The 19,333-nt window shown below is 27.5% G+C and overlaps 1 protein-coding gene and 1 non-coding gene across 2 annotated transcripts in view; one reads left to right on the forward strand and one right to left on the reverse strand.

Annotated features, from left to right (window-relative positions):
• The window catches only part of LOC136072076 (probable ATP-dependent RNA helicase DDX27), a 64,169-nt gene extending 57,792 nt beyond the window's left edge, over positions 1 to 6,377 (forward strand). Inside the window, exons 18-21 of the mRNA XM_065820261.1 lie at positions 2,370 to 2,401; positions 2,573 to 2,702; positions 2,786 to 2,927; positions 6,175 to 6,377. Of these exons, the coding sequence (XP_065676333.1) occupies positions 2,370 to 2,401; positions 2,573 to 2,702; positions 2,786 to 2,927; positions 6,175 to 6,190 (320 nt within the window). The 3' untranslated portion in view covers positions 6,191 to 6,377. The remainder of the gene's footprint in view (positions 1 to 2,369; positions 2,402 to 2,572; positions 2,703 to 2,785; positions 2,928 to 6,174) is intronic.
• On the reverse strand, positions 2,413 to 2,486 carry trnai-aau (transfer RNA isoleucine (anticodon AAU)). The gene has a single exon. It is a non-coding gene; the product is annotated as a tRNA-Ile (tRNA).
• Positions 6,378 to 19,333: the final 12,956 nt, after the last annotated feature.

Raw genomic sequence — 19,333 nt, forward strand, 5'->3', positions numbered from 1 at the left:
AAAAACACTTACTGTGTTCTGACTTTTCTGGGCAGTACAGCTCTTAGTTTCTCATCATAATGGGCATTTTTCTCAGACACTACAAATCTTTTTAGTTTCTTGTTTAGGTTTTTTATGCACCCTTTTGGATGTTTTTCTGATATAAAGTTAAGGATTTTTGCGTATTGAGATTTGAAAATTCTAATACAGATATAATTTTGCAAATACATAATGGACATATAGTTTCAAATAAAGCATGGACCCTACAAACTTATCTATTTTCTCTTTGTAGGATATATCAAGTTTCATCCCAAAACAGCAGTTAAATCATACAACTAATTTCATAATAACTTAAAGAAAATAACAGGGTCCATAAAATATCAGAAAATGATTTCAAAAAAAATTTCCATTTTATTTTTCAATCATATTATGTGTACATTTTAACAGTAAAAAAAATTTTAATGTAGTTCACATAACCATTATTATTAATGTTATGTGAACATTAATACTACTTCACGCCGACAGGGATTCACCACTACTACTTTACGCCGACAGGGATTTCTAAAATTCAATATAAGGAATTATAAGAAATTAAAAACTTATTTAAAAGAAATTATACTTAAAATAATTAACATCACTTCTTTATATTCATCTCCCCAAGGCTGAGGAAGCCATTACAGTTGAAGAAACTATTTTAGTTTTTTATTTTGTTCCCAAACAAAGTTTTCTTGTATTTTCATTTCATAAAATACTTTTAAGTTTTTTTATTTTTTGAAAATATTTTTATGAAGAACCAATATAAATTTTACAAACTTTTTAAAAAAAAGATGTTTAAAAGTTGAAACCGTTACTTTGAATTCAATTGATTGGTTATAAAAATTTATATTTGGCGAAGATAAACTAGACAAAGCTATTCAATAGATAAGGCAAACAGTGCATTTCTCGGTACCGTTCTTGACACTTACATCCACTAATTCGTCACAAGATTCTAGCCTAAAAATTATCAGATTAAAAACTTGAAAATCAACAGACAGATATCCAAGCTTTAGTATTATGTTGAAAAATACAAATACAGAAAAGAGTTTATCAAAAAAAAAATCTTTGTAAACCTTTTTCCAAAACAAATATAGTTTTAACTAATTATCTCAACAATGAAGGCAAACTTACTTGCTGTTTTTTTGTGCTTTTCCAACTCTTTCTTGTTTTATCTACATCCTTGTTGAATCACATAAAAAATAAATACAACATATTTTGTACATTAGTTTTCAAAAAATCAAGGTTTATTTATTTATAAATGTTTATATAGGATAAGTTACTCAGTATTTGAATATCGTTTTCCATTAACGTCCTGTTAAAAAAAAAAATTTCATTAAGCAACTGGCAATTTTGCAACTGAAGCCAGTATCTAATTACATTCTCCTAGTGTTCTTTAGATCTTGCTTGTCACTTTCTTGTTTCTTTTTTATATGCAATGTGCATGATCATCTTAACCAATGTTTTTTATATCAATGTGCACGATCAAAATAAGATTAAGGTGAACGTAGGTTTTATAGTTGGAGTCACTAGTTGGTTACTGAGCTCACACTGCATCCAAGATTTAAACAGAACTCAAACGCATATATAGTAACTTAGGTGTGTACCAACACCACACCAGAAGTTCAGATAAAACACAAACGTACATAAAGTAACTTATGGGTGTATGAACGCTTAGCGAGAGGCTCAGACAGAACACAAATATGCATATAGTAACTTATTAGTGAGTGAACACAGCGCCAGAGGTTCAGAAATTGTTAAAAAGGTCCCAATTTGCCTAATTGTATAAAAGTTGATTGATGGGGGTGTGGGGCCGGCGGTTAAATACAATAGTTAATGATCGTATTAAAGGGGAGGGTGTCACACACACCCTTCGCGCCGAGTTTATTTATAATCATTAACTAGTTTATTTACCTACACACAGTGAGTGTACATACATCGAAATATATTACTGAAAGTTTTTGTATAAACAAAAACTTTGTTTTATAGGCAGGTTGTTTTATATTGAAAGGATTTTGGTGCTACTCGACTTTCTCCCTCCAAATAAATATACTTTCGTAAAATCTTAAATGAAACATCTTAACAAATTAAACTTATTTTTACTTACTGTAAAGAAATTAAAAAACCATAAAATTGTTAAATTATTTGAAATATAAATCCTATATTATTTTATAAATAATGCTCCTTAATTTTTGCAAATAGCAGTATATTTTAGATATTTAACTTTGTCATTCTTCTTGACATTCGATCTGTAGGTGCGTGTGTTATATTTGTTATATAATATGCAAAATGTTTATTTATAATTTCTATTTTTAATTCAACTTTGTATTTTATCATGTGTTTATAAATTTATTTAGAAAATAGAAAAGAAAGTCAAAAGAAAGTAAAGGTAAAATTTCTTGGCCAGTATGGGGATTGAACCCACGACACTCGCGTTATTAGCACGACGCTTTAACCGACTGAGCTAACCGGCCTCAATTTCTCTTTGTTTCATGTTAAAGTATTTTTTTTTTTAAAGTATCAAAATTTATTTTATTGAAACATCTTTATAATTTTATAGAATTTGACCGAAGAAGAAAAAAAGATTCGCCGTGAGCAAATGTTCCATGCTCGTCAGATTAAGCGAAATAATAAACCTAAACGAATTCGAGCTTTCGATGAAAATGCTCCAGATGTTAAGGGTTCTCGTGGTGAATTTTTTTTTATCTCTATTTTCTTTTAAACTATTTCGGTATTTAAATGAATTAATTGATATGAATTGTTTTCTCTTAAGGTCCTAAACACGCCAAAATTGTACCCTCCCAAAAGACGTTTGATCGCGAGCTTACTGACACAAGTAAAAAGAGTTTGCAAGCATTGCGATCGAATACAAATTTTAAAAAGAAAACTTCTTCTGGATTTAAATCTAAAAAAAGGTGAACAAATATTTTGTTTTGTTATTATTTATCAGTGCATTTTTCATTTGAAAAACCATGCAATATGTTCTAAATGTTATTTTTATGTTTTATATATGATTAAAATTGCTTTATGCATCCTTAAGGTGGTAGTATAGTAATTAAAATTGAAAAATTCATTTTTTCAAAAATACATTTTTTAGCTAATATAACTATTGTAGTGTCGAAATCTTATCTTGCTTTGTAATAAAAAAATCAGTATATACCTCTGAAATTGCTTTTAAATTGTTCAATATCAATTTTTATCCATAGCAACGCTTTATTTACCAGGTTGCTACGGGTTTTTGCAATCAAAGTTATATAAAATAAGCGATAAAAACAGTTTCATGCTCAACTTTTATAATGAAAATTGTTAATCAGCAGTTACTTCTTGTTTATTGACTCGATTTATACGCGAATGAGCACTCTCTATTGCTAATTTATGCTCTTTATAAGTTCACCAATAGTCTATAGTGTAGTATACATCAGTCAATTTTTAAAATATCTTATTTTAATAAAAGTGTAATGGGTCGAACGAAAAGAAAACAATCTTCTAAAAGAGTATACCAAAATAAGAAAAGAAAGTTTTATGGAAACAGACATACAAATGTCTGTAAAAATAATGAAACCGTAGCCATACCTTCAGTTGAAAACATACCATGTTCCTCATCCTACAAGAAGTTGTTCAACAAAGAAGTTGTAAATGAACTTCAACAGATAAATGAAGACTTTAACTTTATTATGAACTTTGGTTTACTTAAAAAAGCAATAATGGTCCTTAAATGCCCAGAATGTAACAAGTTAGTAAATTTGCAGTTTGATTCTTCAAAAAAATATGGCCTAAGTATTGGACTAAAAATTTGTTGCAGTGATTGTGAATGGAAACGATTTTTTTTCATCTGCTAAAATGGATAAAAAAATTAATTGTGTTGGACGAAAACGCTTTGACATAAACACTCGTACAGTAATTGCATTTCGTGAAATGGGTAAGGGATTTTCAGCAATAGAAACATTTTGTGGAATTATGAACATGAACCCTCCAATGAATAAAAACTGCTATAATGACACATTGCACATAATGTTGGATGTCTATCAAAGTTTCGTTGACAAAAGCATGTCAAATGCAGCAAATGAGTTACCATCAATCAATGAAACATCTAAAGATATTATATGTGGGTTTGATGGATCATGGCAGAAACGTGGATACACCTCAAACAATGGATTAGTAACAGCTGTTGCTGTAAAAAATGGTAAGTGTGTTGATTACGAAATAGAAACAAAAACTTGTAAGTTGTGTTCTATATGGGAGTTAAAAAAATACACACATCATGAAGAATATAATGATTTTCACTCCTTACATTATAAAAAGTGCAAAATCAGTCATACCGGTTCAGCCTCCTCTATGGAATCAAGTGGTACAATAAAAATATTTTTGCGTTCTGAAAAAAAAAATGATTTGAGATATACAACGTTTCTAGGAGATGGAGATAGCAGTTCATATGTTAATGTCGTTTCTGCAAAACCTTATGGAGATTTTGAAATAAAAAAAGCAGAGTGCATTGGGCATATTCAAAAACGTGTTGGTACTAGATTAAGAAACTTAAAAAAACAAAATAAAGAAACTTTATGTGATAGCAAAAAGTTAGGAGGAGCAGGTCGTTTAACAGAACATGTTAAAAATACATTGCAAAATTATTATGGTAAGGCAATAAGGCAAAACGTTGGAAATTTATATGGAATGAAAAAGAGTGTTGCAGCTGTACTTTTTCACTGTTCTGAAAGTTGTGATGGCGAAACGCGTCATCAGTTTTGTTTGCGTACCAAAGATTCTTGGTGCAAATTCCAGTCTGACAAACTGACTGGCAAAATTTCATATAAAGAAAATATTTGTATTCCCGCTGCTGTCTGCAACACCATCAAACCAATATTTATAGACCTTGGTTCCGATAAACTTCTTGAAAAATGTTTGCATGGAAAAACGCAGAATCCCAATGAGTCTTTAAACCAGTTGATATGGAAGCGATGCCCAAAAGATATATTTATTGAAAGAACTGCTCTAAGTATAGGAGTAGCCTCAGCTGTACTAAATTTTAATGAAGGGCAGCAGTTCTTAAATAAGTTGTTTAATGAGCTTGGAATGGAATTCGGTGTAAATGCGCAAAATTACTGTTTACGTTAAGACAATAAACGAATCATTAAAGCAGAAAAACAATGTAGTACTAAAGCAAAATCAAGAAGAAAAAAGTTAAGAGCAATAAAAAAAGGTTTTTGCGACCAAAATGAAGAACTGGAAGGTGTAACTTATAAAAGTGGTGAATTTTGAACTATTTTCTTCTTCTTTTTTTTTTAATTGTGTTTTTCTCAAAATCATGTATTTGGGGTTTGCGACGTGGATTTTTTAAAAAACCAATTATCAGATTTACTTGAAATTTGGCACACATACTCACTACATTAGTATCTACAACATACACTAGGATAATTTTTATTGCTTCTCTCGTTCAGTAATTTTTAATCATTTTTTCTCATAAATTACCCCCAAAATTGCAAAATTTTACACAAATGCAAATATTTTTTGATTTTTTCGACCATATCAAAATCTTCTAGTCTATGTTGCAATGCCAAATGTAATATATCACCAGCCAAATTTTTAATAAAAAATATATAAGGGTTCTTGAAAAATCTCTGTCGCAGTTTACCCCATTTATGGGCCTTCAGCGATAATTATGCTGAAGAAGATTTGTCATAATTTTTTTTTTTTTTTTTTTTTGGTTATTTTTGTTATATTACACATTGTAGAATTTTTTTTTATTTGAAAAAGTTGATTTTTTTTTTTTTTTGCTAATTACTATACTACCACCTTAATGCATTTAATGAAAATGAAAAACCGTATATATAAGGTCCTATAGATATATACATATATATATATGTGTGTGCGTGTATATATATGTATGTATATATATATGTATATATATATGTATATATATATGTTGTATATGTTATATATGTATATATGTTATATATGCTATATATGTTATATATTTACATTGACACGTGCCCATTAATACAAATAATGGGCACCTGTCATTGTGGAACAAATTTATACTGATGATACTAGATGGCATCAATCTTCTTGTATTCAAATCACTTCATAGGTATCATATGCTCCTTTTCTACTTGGCCCTTTAGTTGTAAATTACTATTTCATTAATATAATTTTTTTTAACCTTAGATTTAAAAGAAAATAAATGTCTGCAAAAATAAGCTTATGCAGAAAAGCGAAAATGACTTTTAAAAACACAAATTAATGTTAGAGGTTTTTATGAAATATCTTCGTGAAGACGTTGAAAGAAAGAAGAGACGTTTAAAAGTGCCTCTATCGAAAACAAAACTAAAGGATTATAGAACTATCTTACCTAACTGAATATATATATATATATATATATATATATATATATATATATATATATATATATATATATATATATATATATATATATATAATATATATATATATACATAATAATAATAAAATAATAATTTTTCAAGTTTTTTTTTATTTGGTTGAAGGCTTCCCATCGTTATTTCTTTTATTATTATTACTGTTATTATTATTATTATTGGCTATATAATTAAGCGGAATTAAAGATAAGCGATGGCAAGTATTTTTTTTAAAAAATTGAATTTTTCATTTCTTTTTGTAAAAATTGCCTAGCATGTGTATTTCGTATGTATCAATAATAATATTTTCAAAGAAAAACACAACTTTTTTGAAATTTATTTGTTAAGCTAAAATCTCTACTGATAATTGAAATACTATCATATTTTTCGTCGCTCTGACATATTCATAGAGTGATTTCTGACAGTCATAGAGGATCATACCCTACAATGAAATACCATAAAACTTTTTTTGTTGTTTATTTATCTATCAAAACAATTTTACAAATTAAAATTTGGTGTAACTTATATATAGTTTATATGTAATTTAAAAATAGCCTGTAGTTGCTTACTTTGTTTTGCATTAAATTATTTTTTTTTTTTTAAACTTGGTAGTTATTTAATCACATCGCACAACAACATCCCCTGACAGTGTTTATATTTGTGCACGTGACTAAGAGGTTGTTTATATTAGGCGAGCTAGTCCGGTTGGTTGGGCTGGCTCACTTAAACAAGGTTTCAGCATGTTTAATATTTATCTATAAAATATATATATTATTTATCTATAAAAATTAATCTTGTTTATATGAGAAACGAGCTAACCCGCATAACTGAGATCTTGCCTAATTTCGGTAGGATTCTACTTAGATGAGACGATTTTTCCCATATAAACGCGAATAAGTGAGCCAGCTCGGCCTATGAATGTGGCTGGTTAGATTAAATGACGCTAATTCTTTTATCCAATCAAAAACATTCTCGGTTGTTTTTAAAACAACCATTAAATAAAAATCCGTAAATTTAAATTCCAATGTAAGCATTATTTCTTTTAGTCAGCCTGGTTGACCTGGCCAGCCTGGCTTGTATAAACAGCTCTTTATACTACGCATGTTCGTGTGATTATTTTTTCCTTTCCTGCTCCCGTAGTAAAACGAATGTACTTTATACGTTTTTCAACAGGAACGGGAAAAAATAATCTTGTGAGCATGTGTAGTTTTTTTTTTTGGCAAATTATACTTATACTACGCATGCTCACATGGTAATTTTTCCTTTCCGGTTCCCGTAGAAAAACGGATGAGTGGAAACTCACCTTTAAGTAGGCACTTCAGTCCGTTTTATGATCTCGTAATATAATTAAGCTAAAATGTTATTTGTATTGCATTCAAAATGTTAATCTTGTTTAAAAATGGGTTTAACCAATTTTGTAGCACTTTTGGTTATCAAGAAATTTGCATTTTTATACTACCTAATTTGACATTTTTTTAGACAAAAAAATGCGTTTTTTTATTTAAGTTTTTTTTTAACATTTTTTTTTTTACCATCATAACTGCGTAAAAATTTTACGCAACGGCTTTAGGCAATAATCTATCTGTTATCATTAAACAATATACAAATAAAACAACTTTCAGTTCACAACAAATCTTTAGAAAAAATATATATACAGAAAATAATATATAGCAGAAAAATATACATACATTAATATATTCATAGACACATTAACATAGTCATAACTCTATTACAACATTAAATTGTGAAAAAATAAAACACAAGTTTGCCCAATTTTAAATTTTCTTAAATATTATAGATCAATATAAACGGTATATATATATACATAAAAGCTATATATATATATATATATATATATATATATATATATATATATATATATATATATATATATATGTAAATATATATGTAAATATATATATATGTATATATAAATATATATATATACATATACATATATATATATATATATATATATATATATATATATATATATATATATATATATATATATATATATATATTCAAGGGTCTGTCCTAGGACCTCTCCTATTTCTCATTTACATAAACGATCTTTATGAAGCATCTAATTTAATGACAATTATGTTTGCTGACGACACGAATTTTTTTCTATCTCATAGTAACATAATTACCCTATTTTAAAGTATGAAGATAGAATTAATTAAAATTTCAGAATGGTTTAAATTAAATAAGCTTTCTCTTAACATTGAAAAAACAAAATGGTCTCTTTTTCATCCATACTACAAAAAACATCTTCTACCAAGTGAATTGCCTGCTCTTTTTATAGATGACATTCAAATTAAAAGAGTAACGGCTACAAATTTTTTAGGGGTTTTTATTGATGAAAATCTGACATGGAAAAAACACATTGAAAACTTATCCTCTAAAATTTCCAAAAGTATAGGAATACTATTTAAAATAAGAAGCATGCTAAATAAACATACTTTAATTCAGCTTTACCACTCTTTTATTCATTGCCATCTAAACTATGCTAATGCGGTTTGGGGTAGTGTAAGTAAAACTAAATTAGAACCACTTTATCGCCAACTTATTAATTTTAAACATCGATTTTATCATGCTAAGCCTCTTTTAAACGAAATGAATATTCTTAATATATATCAACTTAATATTTTTAATGTATTGTGTTTTATGTTTAAATGTAAGTCTCGCACATCTCCAATTTCTTTTCACAATTTATATTTTTTAAAAGTTAAAAACAAATACAATTTGCGTATTGAAAATTTTATTCTTCAACCAGTTTTCAAAACTAATTTTGGTAAATTTTGTATTGCATTTAGAGGAGCATTTTTATGGAACAAAATAGTGTTAAAACTTTTTGATTTCTCTCATGAATGGAACTTTTTCTTATTTAAAAGAAAATTGAAAGAAATTCTTTTCTCAGTTGAAAACATTCTGATATATTTTTAAGTTTGTTTTGTTTTTTATTAATACTCTTAGGAATTATTTTATCGTAATTTATTTATACGAAATCTTTTATCTTAACTTGTATATATATATATATATGTATATATATATATATATATATATATATATATATATATATATATATATATATATATATGTATATATATATATATATATATATATATATATATATATATATATATATATATATATATATATATATATATATATATATATATATATACGTATATATGTATGTGTATTTGTGCGTATTATTTGTATGTGTATATATATATTGATGTGTAAGTATATTTATTTACATGTTTGTATGTTTAAATATGTATAAATAATTATATTTGTATTTATGTGTGAATATTTGTCTATGAATTATTAAAGGATTATTTATTATTTAAAATCTGTTTAGGCGGTTCTCGATGACAAGATCTTATGATCTTCTGCGAGTATCCGCGTTCTTGTTGTAACGTTAACAAAATTGTAATTCTGACTATACGTATTTTATTCATTCTTATATTGTAAAACTTATTTTGAATAAATAAAAAAAACAAAAAAAAACAAAAAAAAAAATTATATATATATACATATATATATATATATATATATATATATATATATATATATATATATATATATATATATATATATATATATATATATATATATATATGTATATATATATATATATATATATATATATATATATATATATATGTATATATATATATATATATATATATATATATATATATATATATATATATATATATATATATATATATATGTATATATATATATATATATATATATATATATATATATATATATATATATTTAAACTATAAATAATATAGATTAATATATTCAACTAATTTATAATATTATTATATAATTTATAATATATTTATAATACAATATTACTAATGATATATAATAACTATATACGATACGTTATAATAACTATAAACAATATAGATATAAATATTATAGATTGATATATGCAATTAATTTGTAATAATATATAATTTATTATTTATTTATAATATAATATTACTAACGATATATAATAACTATATACAATACGTTATAACAACTATAAACGTTATAGATATAAATATTATAGGTTAATATATACGACTAATTTATAATAATATTATATAATTTATAATATATATAATATATTTCTAATAAAATATTACTAATAATATATATAACTAGTAATTATTTCAAATAAATTGTAAAATAGGCTTTTTACAAAACTATAACCTTTCTTTTTTCAAGGTCAACAAGCAATGGAAAAGTCCATACTTGATTTTCCTCAGTCTCATAGACCACATCAAACAAAGTTTTTTTTAAGTTAGGAGTTGACTTGTTCACTCAAAAAACTTCACTCGTACACCAAAAGTATTTTTTTAGTGTCGATTTTCATTATTTTATGTTGAATAAATTTCCCAACAAGATAGTTAACATCATTTAGAATGGCAGCCAAGATGTTTGTTTTTTGTTGATTTGCTAATTGAGACAGTCTTGAATTCTTTAATTTTTCACTTAACTCTTCTTTTTGTTTTGTAATCAAAATTTTCAAAATATTTTTTTCTTTCAATAAGAATAACTCTTCTCTCAATGGACTCTGGAAAAGTCTTTGTTCTAATAACTGATTGTAAAATACTGAACAACTCATAGTTTGTTAAGTCTATTCGCTTACTACCATGCATTTTAGTTTTGTAAAAATATTTAGGTTCACATTTAACTTCCGTAACATACCTATAAAAATCCAACTGTGCTCTTAATATTTTTTTTGCTTTTAAATGTGTCATCTAACAAAACATATTCATCATCTGCTTCTTTTGAGGTCAACCACACCTTCGTCCTCAATTTTAACAACTCGCTAACCGATTTAGCTTTTTTTAAGAAGGCTTTATCTTCAGCTGTTTTTTTAGCTTTATGCTTTTCAGACAACCTTTCACTCATTTCAAACTTTAATTCTAAATGACGTTGTTTGTATTTATCTTTCATTTTATTAAAGTTTGTTGAAGCTTTTTTTAACAATGAGTCACGCTCATCTAAAGTCTTTTTATCCAAACAGTCTAGTGTTTTGTTTTTATACCACATAGTATAAGCTTATATAGTTTGTATTTTGGCATTTGGCTTTGAATGAATTAAAAGATCCAATACCGCAAAGTCACTTTCTGATGCTTTGTTTGTTGTTGGAATATTCTCTGCAGCCTTACTCATATTATCAGAAGGATGCTAATTTTTACCTCTATGAAGTTGATCAGCAGATTGTCTTTCCAGAACAATTAACAAAGAATGACAAATTACTTCTAATGTCTGCTGTGTTAAAATATTTAAATCAGTGTCATTAGTTTCTTCAAATAATTTATCATACAAAATATCTTTATGAATATTAACATCACTTGGACTGAATATAGGTGTTTTCGAGATCATATTCGATGATGTATTTTTACACAAATCTGAAAGTTTCCTTTTTAGGGTTAAAAAAAATGGATTCATATCAAGAATACTCTTTTGTGATTCAATTATCCGCCAAAGTGGACCTGTAATTATTTTATCAACTATTCCAAGAGCTTACACTTCTGCTAAATATAATTTGTTGCTAATATCTTCTTTAACTGCAAGTAAAAGATTATTTTGATTTGGCCAATTTTGAAGAAACTCTAAAATATCTTTTGAATGAAGATGCAAAGCTGCAGCATTATAATATAATATATTAAATCTGTTACCAACAAAGGATGCAAGCTTACACTTACTTTGTCTTTTACCAGCAAGAAACACATTAAAATACCCACTAACTTCAGCTTCATCGCTTCCCCTTACATGAAAAGCTTTACATGCAGTTCTTATTAATCTGTTGGCACCTGATTCAGTTTGAATGCAAAAAAATTTTTATAACTACTACTTAAAACTTTTCGAATGAGTTAATCGTTTTATCAGTTTCTGTAGCAAAGTTAGATAATAAAATGCAATTTACAAAAAAAATTAGACATTTCAATGAAATCTGCTTGCTCGCCTTTTTTTAAATCTTCCCAGTTCTTTATAACTTTTGGCAATAACTTTTTCCTCATATCTTTAAGCTATAAGTTAAACAGTGGATTAACTGGCCCAAGATCAGACATGGTAGTTTTAAAAGAATATACAAGGTTAGAAAAATCGTTTTCCTTGCTGCTACTTTCTAAAATGTCACATACATCATCTAATGTTTTGGTTAACACATTAATAGTACAATCTGCATCACTGCCAGCCATTTCACATAATCCAAAAGATAAAGTACTTCCATTTGTGGTAGTAACTTGGAAATTTTGAAAATGTCTATGATATTTAGTGGTACCGCCACTGTGAAGACAATTGCCCGAATTAATTTCTACAGTGTTTATCATTTCTTCTGCAACTTGAAGTTGAGCAAGTGCTAAAGCCTCGGTCATAAATCGAGATTTTGTACCAATTGAGGGAAGTTTCTCTATATCTATCTTTGCTAGTTTTTTTAAAACAATTGTGATAACTTCATTAACTTTGTTCATGATGAAGTTCAAAAAAACTAACTCCATAATAACTTCTCTTATATCATTAGAATACCTTTCGTATTGAAATGTTATTACTCTGCGATCATGGAGAAGACAACTTAAATTAAAATCTTTATTTTCTTTGCTTAATACTCTAGTGTTAGGAGAGTCGGTATCCTTTTCAGGATTATTTAAACTGTTAGAAGACAAATTTTCATGTTTATTTACTACCATGCTAAATTTCTTGTTTACATAATACAATTTTTTGCATGTAATTCTTTTTTTCTCATGAAGGAGTGCAACTTTATTGTCACTTTTTTCAAGCTTAACAAAAGTTTAACTCTTTTATTAAGATTTTTAATGACTTTATTATAAAAATCTTTCATTTCTTTTATTTCCTTGTTTTGTTTCTTTTTTAATTAATGAATCTTTGCTTTATTACTTGCATGTAATAGTTGATATGTCCTTCTAGGGTCGTTAGATGTAAATTTTTTTTTCATATTACTAATACGAACATTAGCAGATTTGAACTTATTTATACAACCAGATGAAGGAAGTTTCAATTTTTTAAAACAGTTTTTTGAGGTTTGTTGGTTCAATTTTTTTTTTTACCCTTCGTTTTATTTTTTTCGCTTGATATGCATAATTCACAACTAGTTTCCAAAATAGGCGGTTTAAAGAGCATCAGCTTATATATATATCTCTTCTTTTATTGTTTTTTTTTTTTAACGATTTCAATTTATCTACAACAATTTTAATTTTGTTGTACAAGCTCTAGATAGTAAATACTTTGCATGTGGGGTGTTTATAGATTTGCAAAAAACTTTTGATACTGTGTGTGATCACTCCATCCTTCTCACAAAATTAGAATACTATGGAATCAGAGGCATCCAACTCAAAATGGTTTACTTCATATCTCCAAAACAGAATACAGTTTGTTTCCATTAATGCCACTAAATCTGATTTACAGAATTGCTCAAATGGTATCCCACTAGGTTCAGTGTTAGGATCACTTCTTTTTCTTTTTTTTTATTGATGACTTAAATACTTCTTTTAAATTTGCAACGGCTTACCATTTTACTTATGATACTAATATGCTACTGGTTGAGAAATCACTTAAAAAATCAACAAATATATTATGTTCAGTGGCTTTGCTCTAATAAACTTTCTCTCAATTCTAACAAAACAGAGCTGATCATCTTTAAATTCAATCTGGCAACTATTAATAAGCACTTAAATTTCAGACTAAGCGGACAAAAAATTTATCCTTTAAACTATATTAAATATCTTGGGATTATAATTGATTCTAATTTTTCTTTTCAAAGCTATCTGAATGACTTAGCAATGAAACTCAGCAGATCTAATGGAATGCTTGCCAAAGTCCGCCATTATGTAAATCTAGAAACTCTGCTAAATATATATCATGCTATTTTTAAGTCCCATCTAAGATATGCATGTCAAGTATTGAGACAATCCCATAGGCAAATCATTTTAAGGTTATCTTAAATAAAGCTTTGAAAATAATATATTTTCAGTACAATAACTTTAGATCTAATATGCTATACCTAATTTCCAATATATTAAAATTAAGCGACCTTGTGATATTCCTTAACTGCCAATTCGTCTGAAATTATCATCACAAAAACCTTCATCTATCATTCAACAACTTTTTTACAAGTATAAATAGTCACCATCCTCTTCGCTCCATCAGTAGCTTAAACTTAGTTATTCCAAAACACCACTCTGCTAAATATGGAAATAAATCCATTAAATATCAATCTATTAGCTCATGGAACAGACTACATCCTGATCTAAAATCTCTTAATTCAATCTCTGAATTCAAAATCAAGCCTTTTAATTTTTTGTTAAAAAAATACAATTAAATATTTCTACAAATTAATATTGGAATTCTTTATTATGTATATCAATCTGTCATCCTTCAGTTTTTTATTTAACATTTTTAACATTTTGAAATTTTTTTCTATCTGCCATTTTTAAACTTTTTTCATTCTAATATTCATAATATTAGTACCAATATTTTGGCATTCTTTATTTATCTATCTATTTATTCATCTCTTTTCATTCAACTATTCTCTATTTTGTACTAAATGTTTGTTATCGCGCTTTTTCTTTTTTTATTTTTTATAACCATCTTTCTTGCCAGTTCCGCTTTATATGGTGAACTGGTGAGTATAGCTGTTTTGTTTTTTGTTTTTTTTTGTATTTGCCATCGTTTGCGAGTTTGCTGAGTTTTCTCATTCGAAATACTTATAATTTCTGCAGGTGAAGCAATTGTGAAAGAAGCCATAGATGTCGAAGACAAAGTTTCAGAGCAAGATGTCAGGGATAATTCTTGATTGAAAGATGATTCAAAGATGAAGATGAGAAAAGAAGATGAATAAAAGAAATGCAAGGAACAAGTTAAAAACTGAATAAAAACTATTTGATTTATAATTATTTAAACAAAAATTGAAAAAACAGAACAAGAAAAAAATTTTATTTTATTATCTTGATGAAAAAGCAAGAAAAGTAACAAAAAGAAGGTGACAAAAGTTATCGTACGCTTTCAAAATAGTACACTTTGATAAATATTATGGGAACTAAACTTATATTTTAGTATCGTGTATTTTGTCCTTTAGCTTTTACAACAGCAGTAAGACGTCTTGGCATCGATTCAACGAGTTTTTTTGTAATAGACGGATCGATTGATTCCCACGTCTTTACAATTTGGACTTTTAATTGTTCAATGGTGCTTACACCTGTTCTATCTATTTGTCTATCGATTTCATCCCATAAATGTTCTATTACATTCAAATCAGGGCTTTGAGATGGATGATTTTGTATGTCCCTTTTTTTTCCATAAATTCCATCACATCTTTGGCCTTATGTTTGGGATCGTTATCTTGAAGAAAAACGAAGTCATCACCAATACCAAAATTACGTGCTGATTGTTCAACATTTTCTTTAATAATAGGTTTATAGTAATGTTTATCCATATTTCCTTCAATAAATACTAACTTTCCAACACCTGCTGCCGACATACATCCCGAAACCATTACTGATCCATTTCCGTGTTTAAATGTTCGGACTGTAGTTCCATTTTCTAAGCAATTTTTTGATGAACGCCATACACGAATTCTAACATCAGATCTTTTTACATTAAATTTAGACTCATCTGTCCATAAGACTTTATTCCAGAATGAGTCTGGCATATCAATGTACGTTTTAGCATAGTTTAATCGAAGCTTACAATTTTTATCACTAATACAAAGAACTTTTCTTGGAACGCGACTCAATATTCCTTGTCTTTTAAGACTTCGAATGACTGTTTTTGGACTAATTTTAACCCCTATATCGTTTTCTATTTTGCAAGCTAAAGTTTTGGCACTTACAAAACGATTTTTCTTGATTGTGGAAGCTAAGCTTCGTTCAGCACGCTTATTCAGTTTTTTTGGACGACCACTTCGGGGCAAATCAGCTAATTTTCCTGTTTTTTTGAACTTGTTAATAATTGAAGAAACTGTGGATTTTTTAGAATCAACAATTTTTGCAATACAATTTAACGATTTTCCTTCATTCCAATGCTTAATTATTAGCTTACGAGTTTCTACAGTGGTCTTAACCCGTTTCGAGCTCATTTTACTTTTTTTTAACCAAAAAATTCATTTAAAACAATTGAAAATAATCTTAAAGTGTTTATAGTTTACTTTATTTTCAAAAATGTATGAAAAATGGTGGACATAACGGTTTGGAGTTAAATAAATATTAGTGTACGTCAAGTGTACGATAACTTTTGTCATCATCTTTAATGTACTTTTTTCAAATTTTGAGCCTAATTTTAATGTTATTTCAATATAAATTCCAAAAAATTCATAAATTAACAAAAAAAATACTATTAAAAAAAAAATTATAAATAATTTTCATTAAATATAGCAGAAAAATTGTGTCTATATTGAATATTATTTTTTTTTCTTAGCGTACGATAACTTTTGTCACACAGTATATATATATATACATATATATATATATATATATATATATATATATATATATATATATATATATATATATATATATATATATATAGATATATATATATATATACATATATATATACATACATATATATATATATATATATATATATATATATATATATATATATATATATATATATATATATATATATATTTATATATATAGAGAGAGAGAGAGAGAGAGAGAGAGAGAGAGAGAGAGAGAGAGAGAGAGAGAGAGAGAGAGAGAGAAAGAGAGAGAGAGTGAGAGAGAGTATATATAGATAAAAACTCTTTTACCTTAGACATTATTATTAGCAAAAGAGAATGGTTCTGAAGTATTACTATTGTTTTGATCTCCTTTTTATATATAAGATAAAGGCTTGTCAAAAATAAACAGTTATAAAGTAATTTTATTGAACGCTCACTAAATATTTATATATTATATATTTAAATATATATAATACTAAATATATTTAAAAAAAAATTTTAGAATAGAATACTTACACAATTTTGTAGATATAATTATAAGTTAAATTATTTAAAACGCGTATTAAAGTGAGTTAATTTATTTCAGTGGGGGTTAGAAATACTTAAGCCCCGATTAATCCATTTCGCTACATTTTAAAATAATTTAACTCCCGGGGTTAATTTATTTCGAAATAGATTAACCGGAGAGTTAAAATGTTTTAACCGGGAGTTTTTTGGGGAGTTAATCTATTTCGCGTCACCGGAATTGTTGATAAGATTGATTACTGCAAATGAAATTACATTGTGTTTATTAAGTAATTTACATTTTTACCTACGTTTACCTATAGTTTTTCATTGCCCTGTAGGACAATGATTTTTTGAATTAATTTACACAGTCTGCGCCAAATGCCTTTAAAAAAACGGTAAAAAAATAAATTCCGGCATCCGGCCTAAAATATTGTAATTGTGACATGAACCAGAATGACCAAAAAGTCTCAAATTCCGGCCGGAATTCCGCATCCGCTCATCATAGTTAATACTTTTGCTGAAGTTAAAATCATTACTGGTTCTCTTGGCTTTTAAAAAGAACTTTTGGTAAAGCGTTTGGTAATTTATTTGACAATTTCAATTAAGATTTAACATTATGAAGACTGTTCCTTCAAGAATCTCATTCATCTATTTGGAAGATCAAGAACTTCTCAAATATAAAAGCTCGAGAACTGGTGCAACTTTACGCTAACGATGTCATTGAAGGTGACTTGCCAATTGGAAGATATTTGTTATGCATTTTAATAATTTGAAGGAGTCTTCAAACTATTTAAAGACTCATTTAAACTATTAACATGACAAAAAAAACTTCAAAAATTTTCAAGCAGTTTTTGTTTCCCAAAAAGCCTGCATATCTTTTTTTTTTTTTTTTCAATTTATTTAGAAGTCCTTATTCCCAAGAAGTCCTTATGGTCTTATCACAGAGCACCGCGGATGAGTATCTAATTGGAGGTTCACGCTTCCTTTCTGACCGATGTCTCAAAACTTGCCCTGAGGTGGGGTTTGAACCTCAGATCCTTTGTTTCTGAGGTTCTGAGGTGAGGCGCTACCGCTGTGCTACGGCTGCTCTAAATTCTCAGCTAAATAAAATAAAAAGTCATTGTTAGTTTGTTTAAATATCCTAATAACACGATAAAGTAGAATAAACATAAACTTACTTTATAAAATGATCTGATTTCATTTCTCGGTTAAACATGAACAGCACTGATGTGTAGCTAGTTACACGTTGTAAGTTAAGATACAATTTTCATACAATTTTACATATATAGAGTAAACTGGGGTAAGAGTAAACGTTTTAGTTTCAAATTTAAATATTGGGTTGAGGAATAATTCATGAGCGTTTTTTTCAAATTTAAAAATGCACGCAGAAATAAAATGCATTGGCAAAATGTTTTATGTTGTTTGAAAGAGAATGTTTTGCTCTACAAGATAGTGTGTTTTGATTTGTTAGTTTTTTTTATTTTTGTGTATTTTCAGATCATTAAAATGGAATGTCAAGTGGACAAAACTGAGCATTTTCGACACCATTTGCTTTTTGCATTTAATCGAGGTGTTAAGGCCGCCGAAGCTGCTCGTGAGATTTGTGCTGTGTATGGAGAAGGAGCAATGCCTGAAAGTACCGCCCGCCGTTGGTTTTCGCGCTTCAAAAATGGGAATTTTGACCTCAAGGACGGATCACACACCGGTCGACCAATTGAGCTCGACGAAGAGCGATTGAATCAACTTCTTCACGAAAATCCACGTCAAACGACCAGAGAATTGGCGGAGCAGATGGATTGTGATCAAAAAACTGTGGTGAACCACCTTCACTCAATGGGCAAGGTTCAGAAACTCGGCGCTTGGGTGCCACACACTTTAAGCGAAAACAACAAAAATCAACGTTCCACAATCGCCGCCGGTTTGCTCGCTCGACATCGCTCAACACATGGTCATA

The sequence above is a fragment of the Hydra vulgaris genome, chromosome 15 (assembly GCF_038396675.1).
Source record: "Hydra vulgaris chromosome 15, alternate assembly HydraT2T_AEP".
NCBI lineage: Eukaryota > Metazoa > Cnidaria > Hydrozoa > Anthoathecata > Hydridae > Hydra > Hydra vulgaris.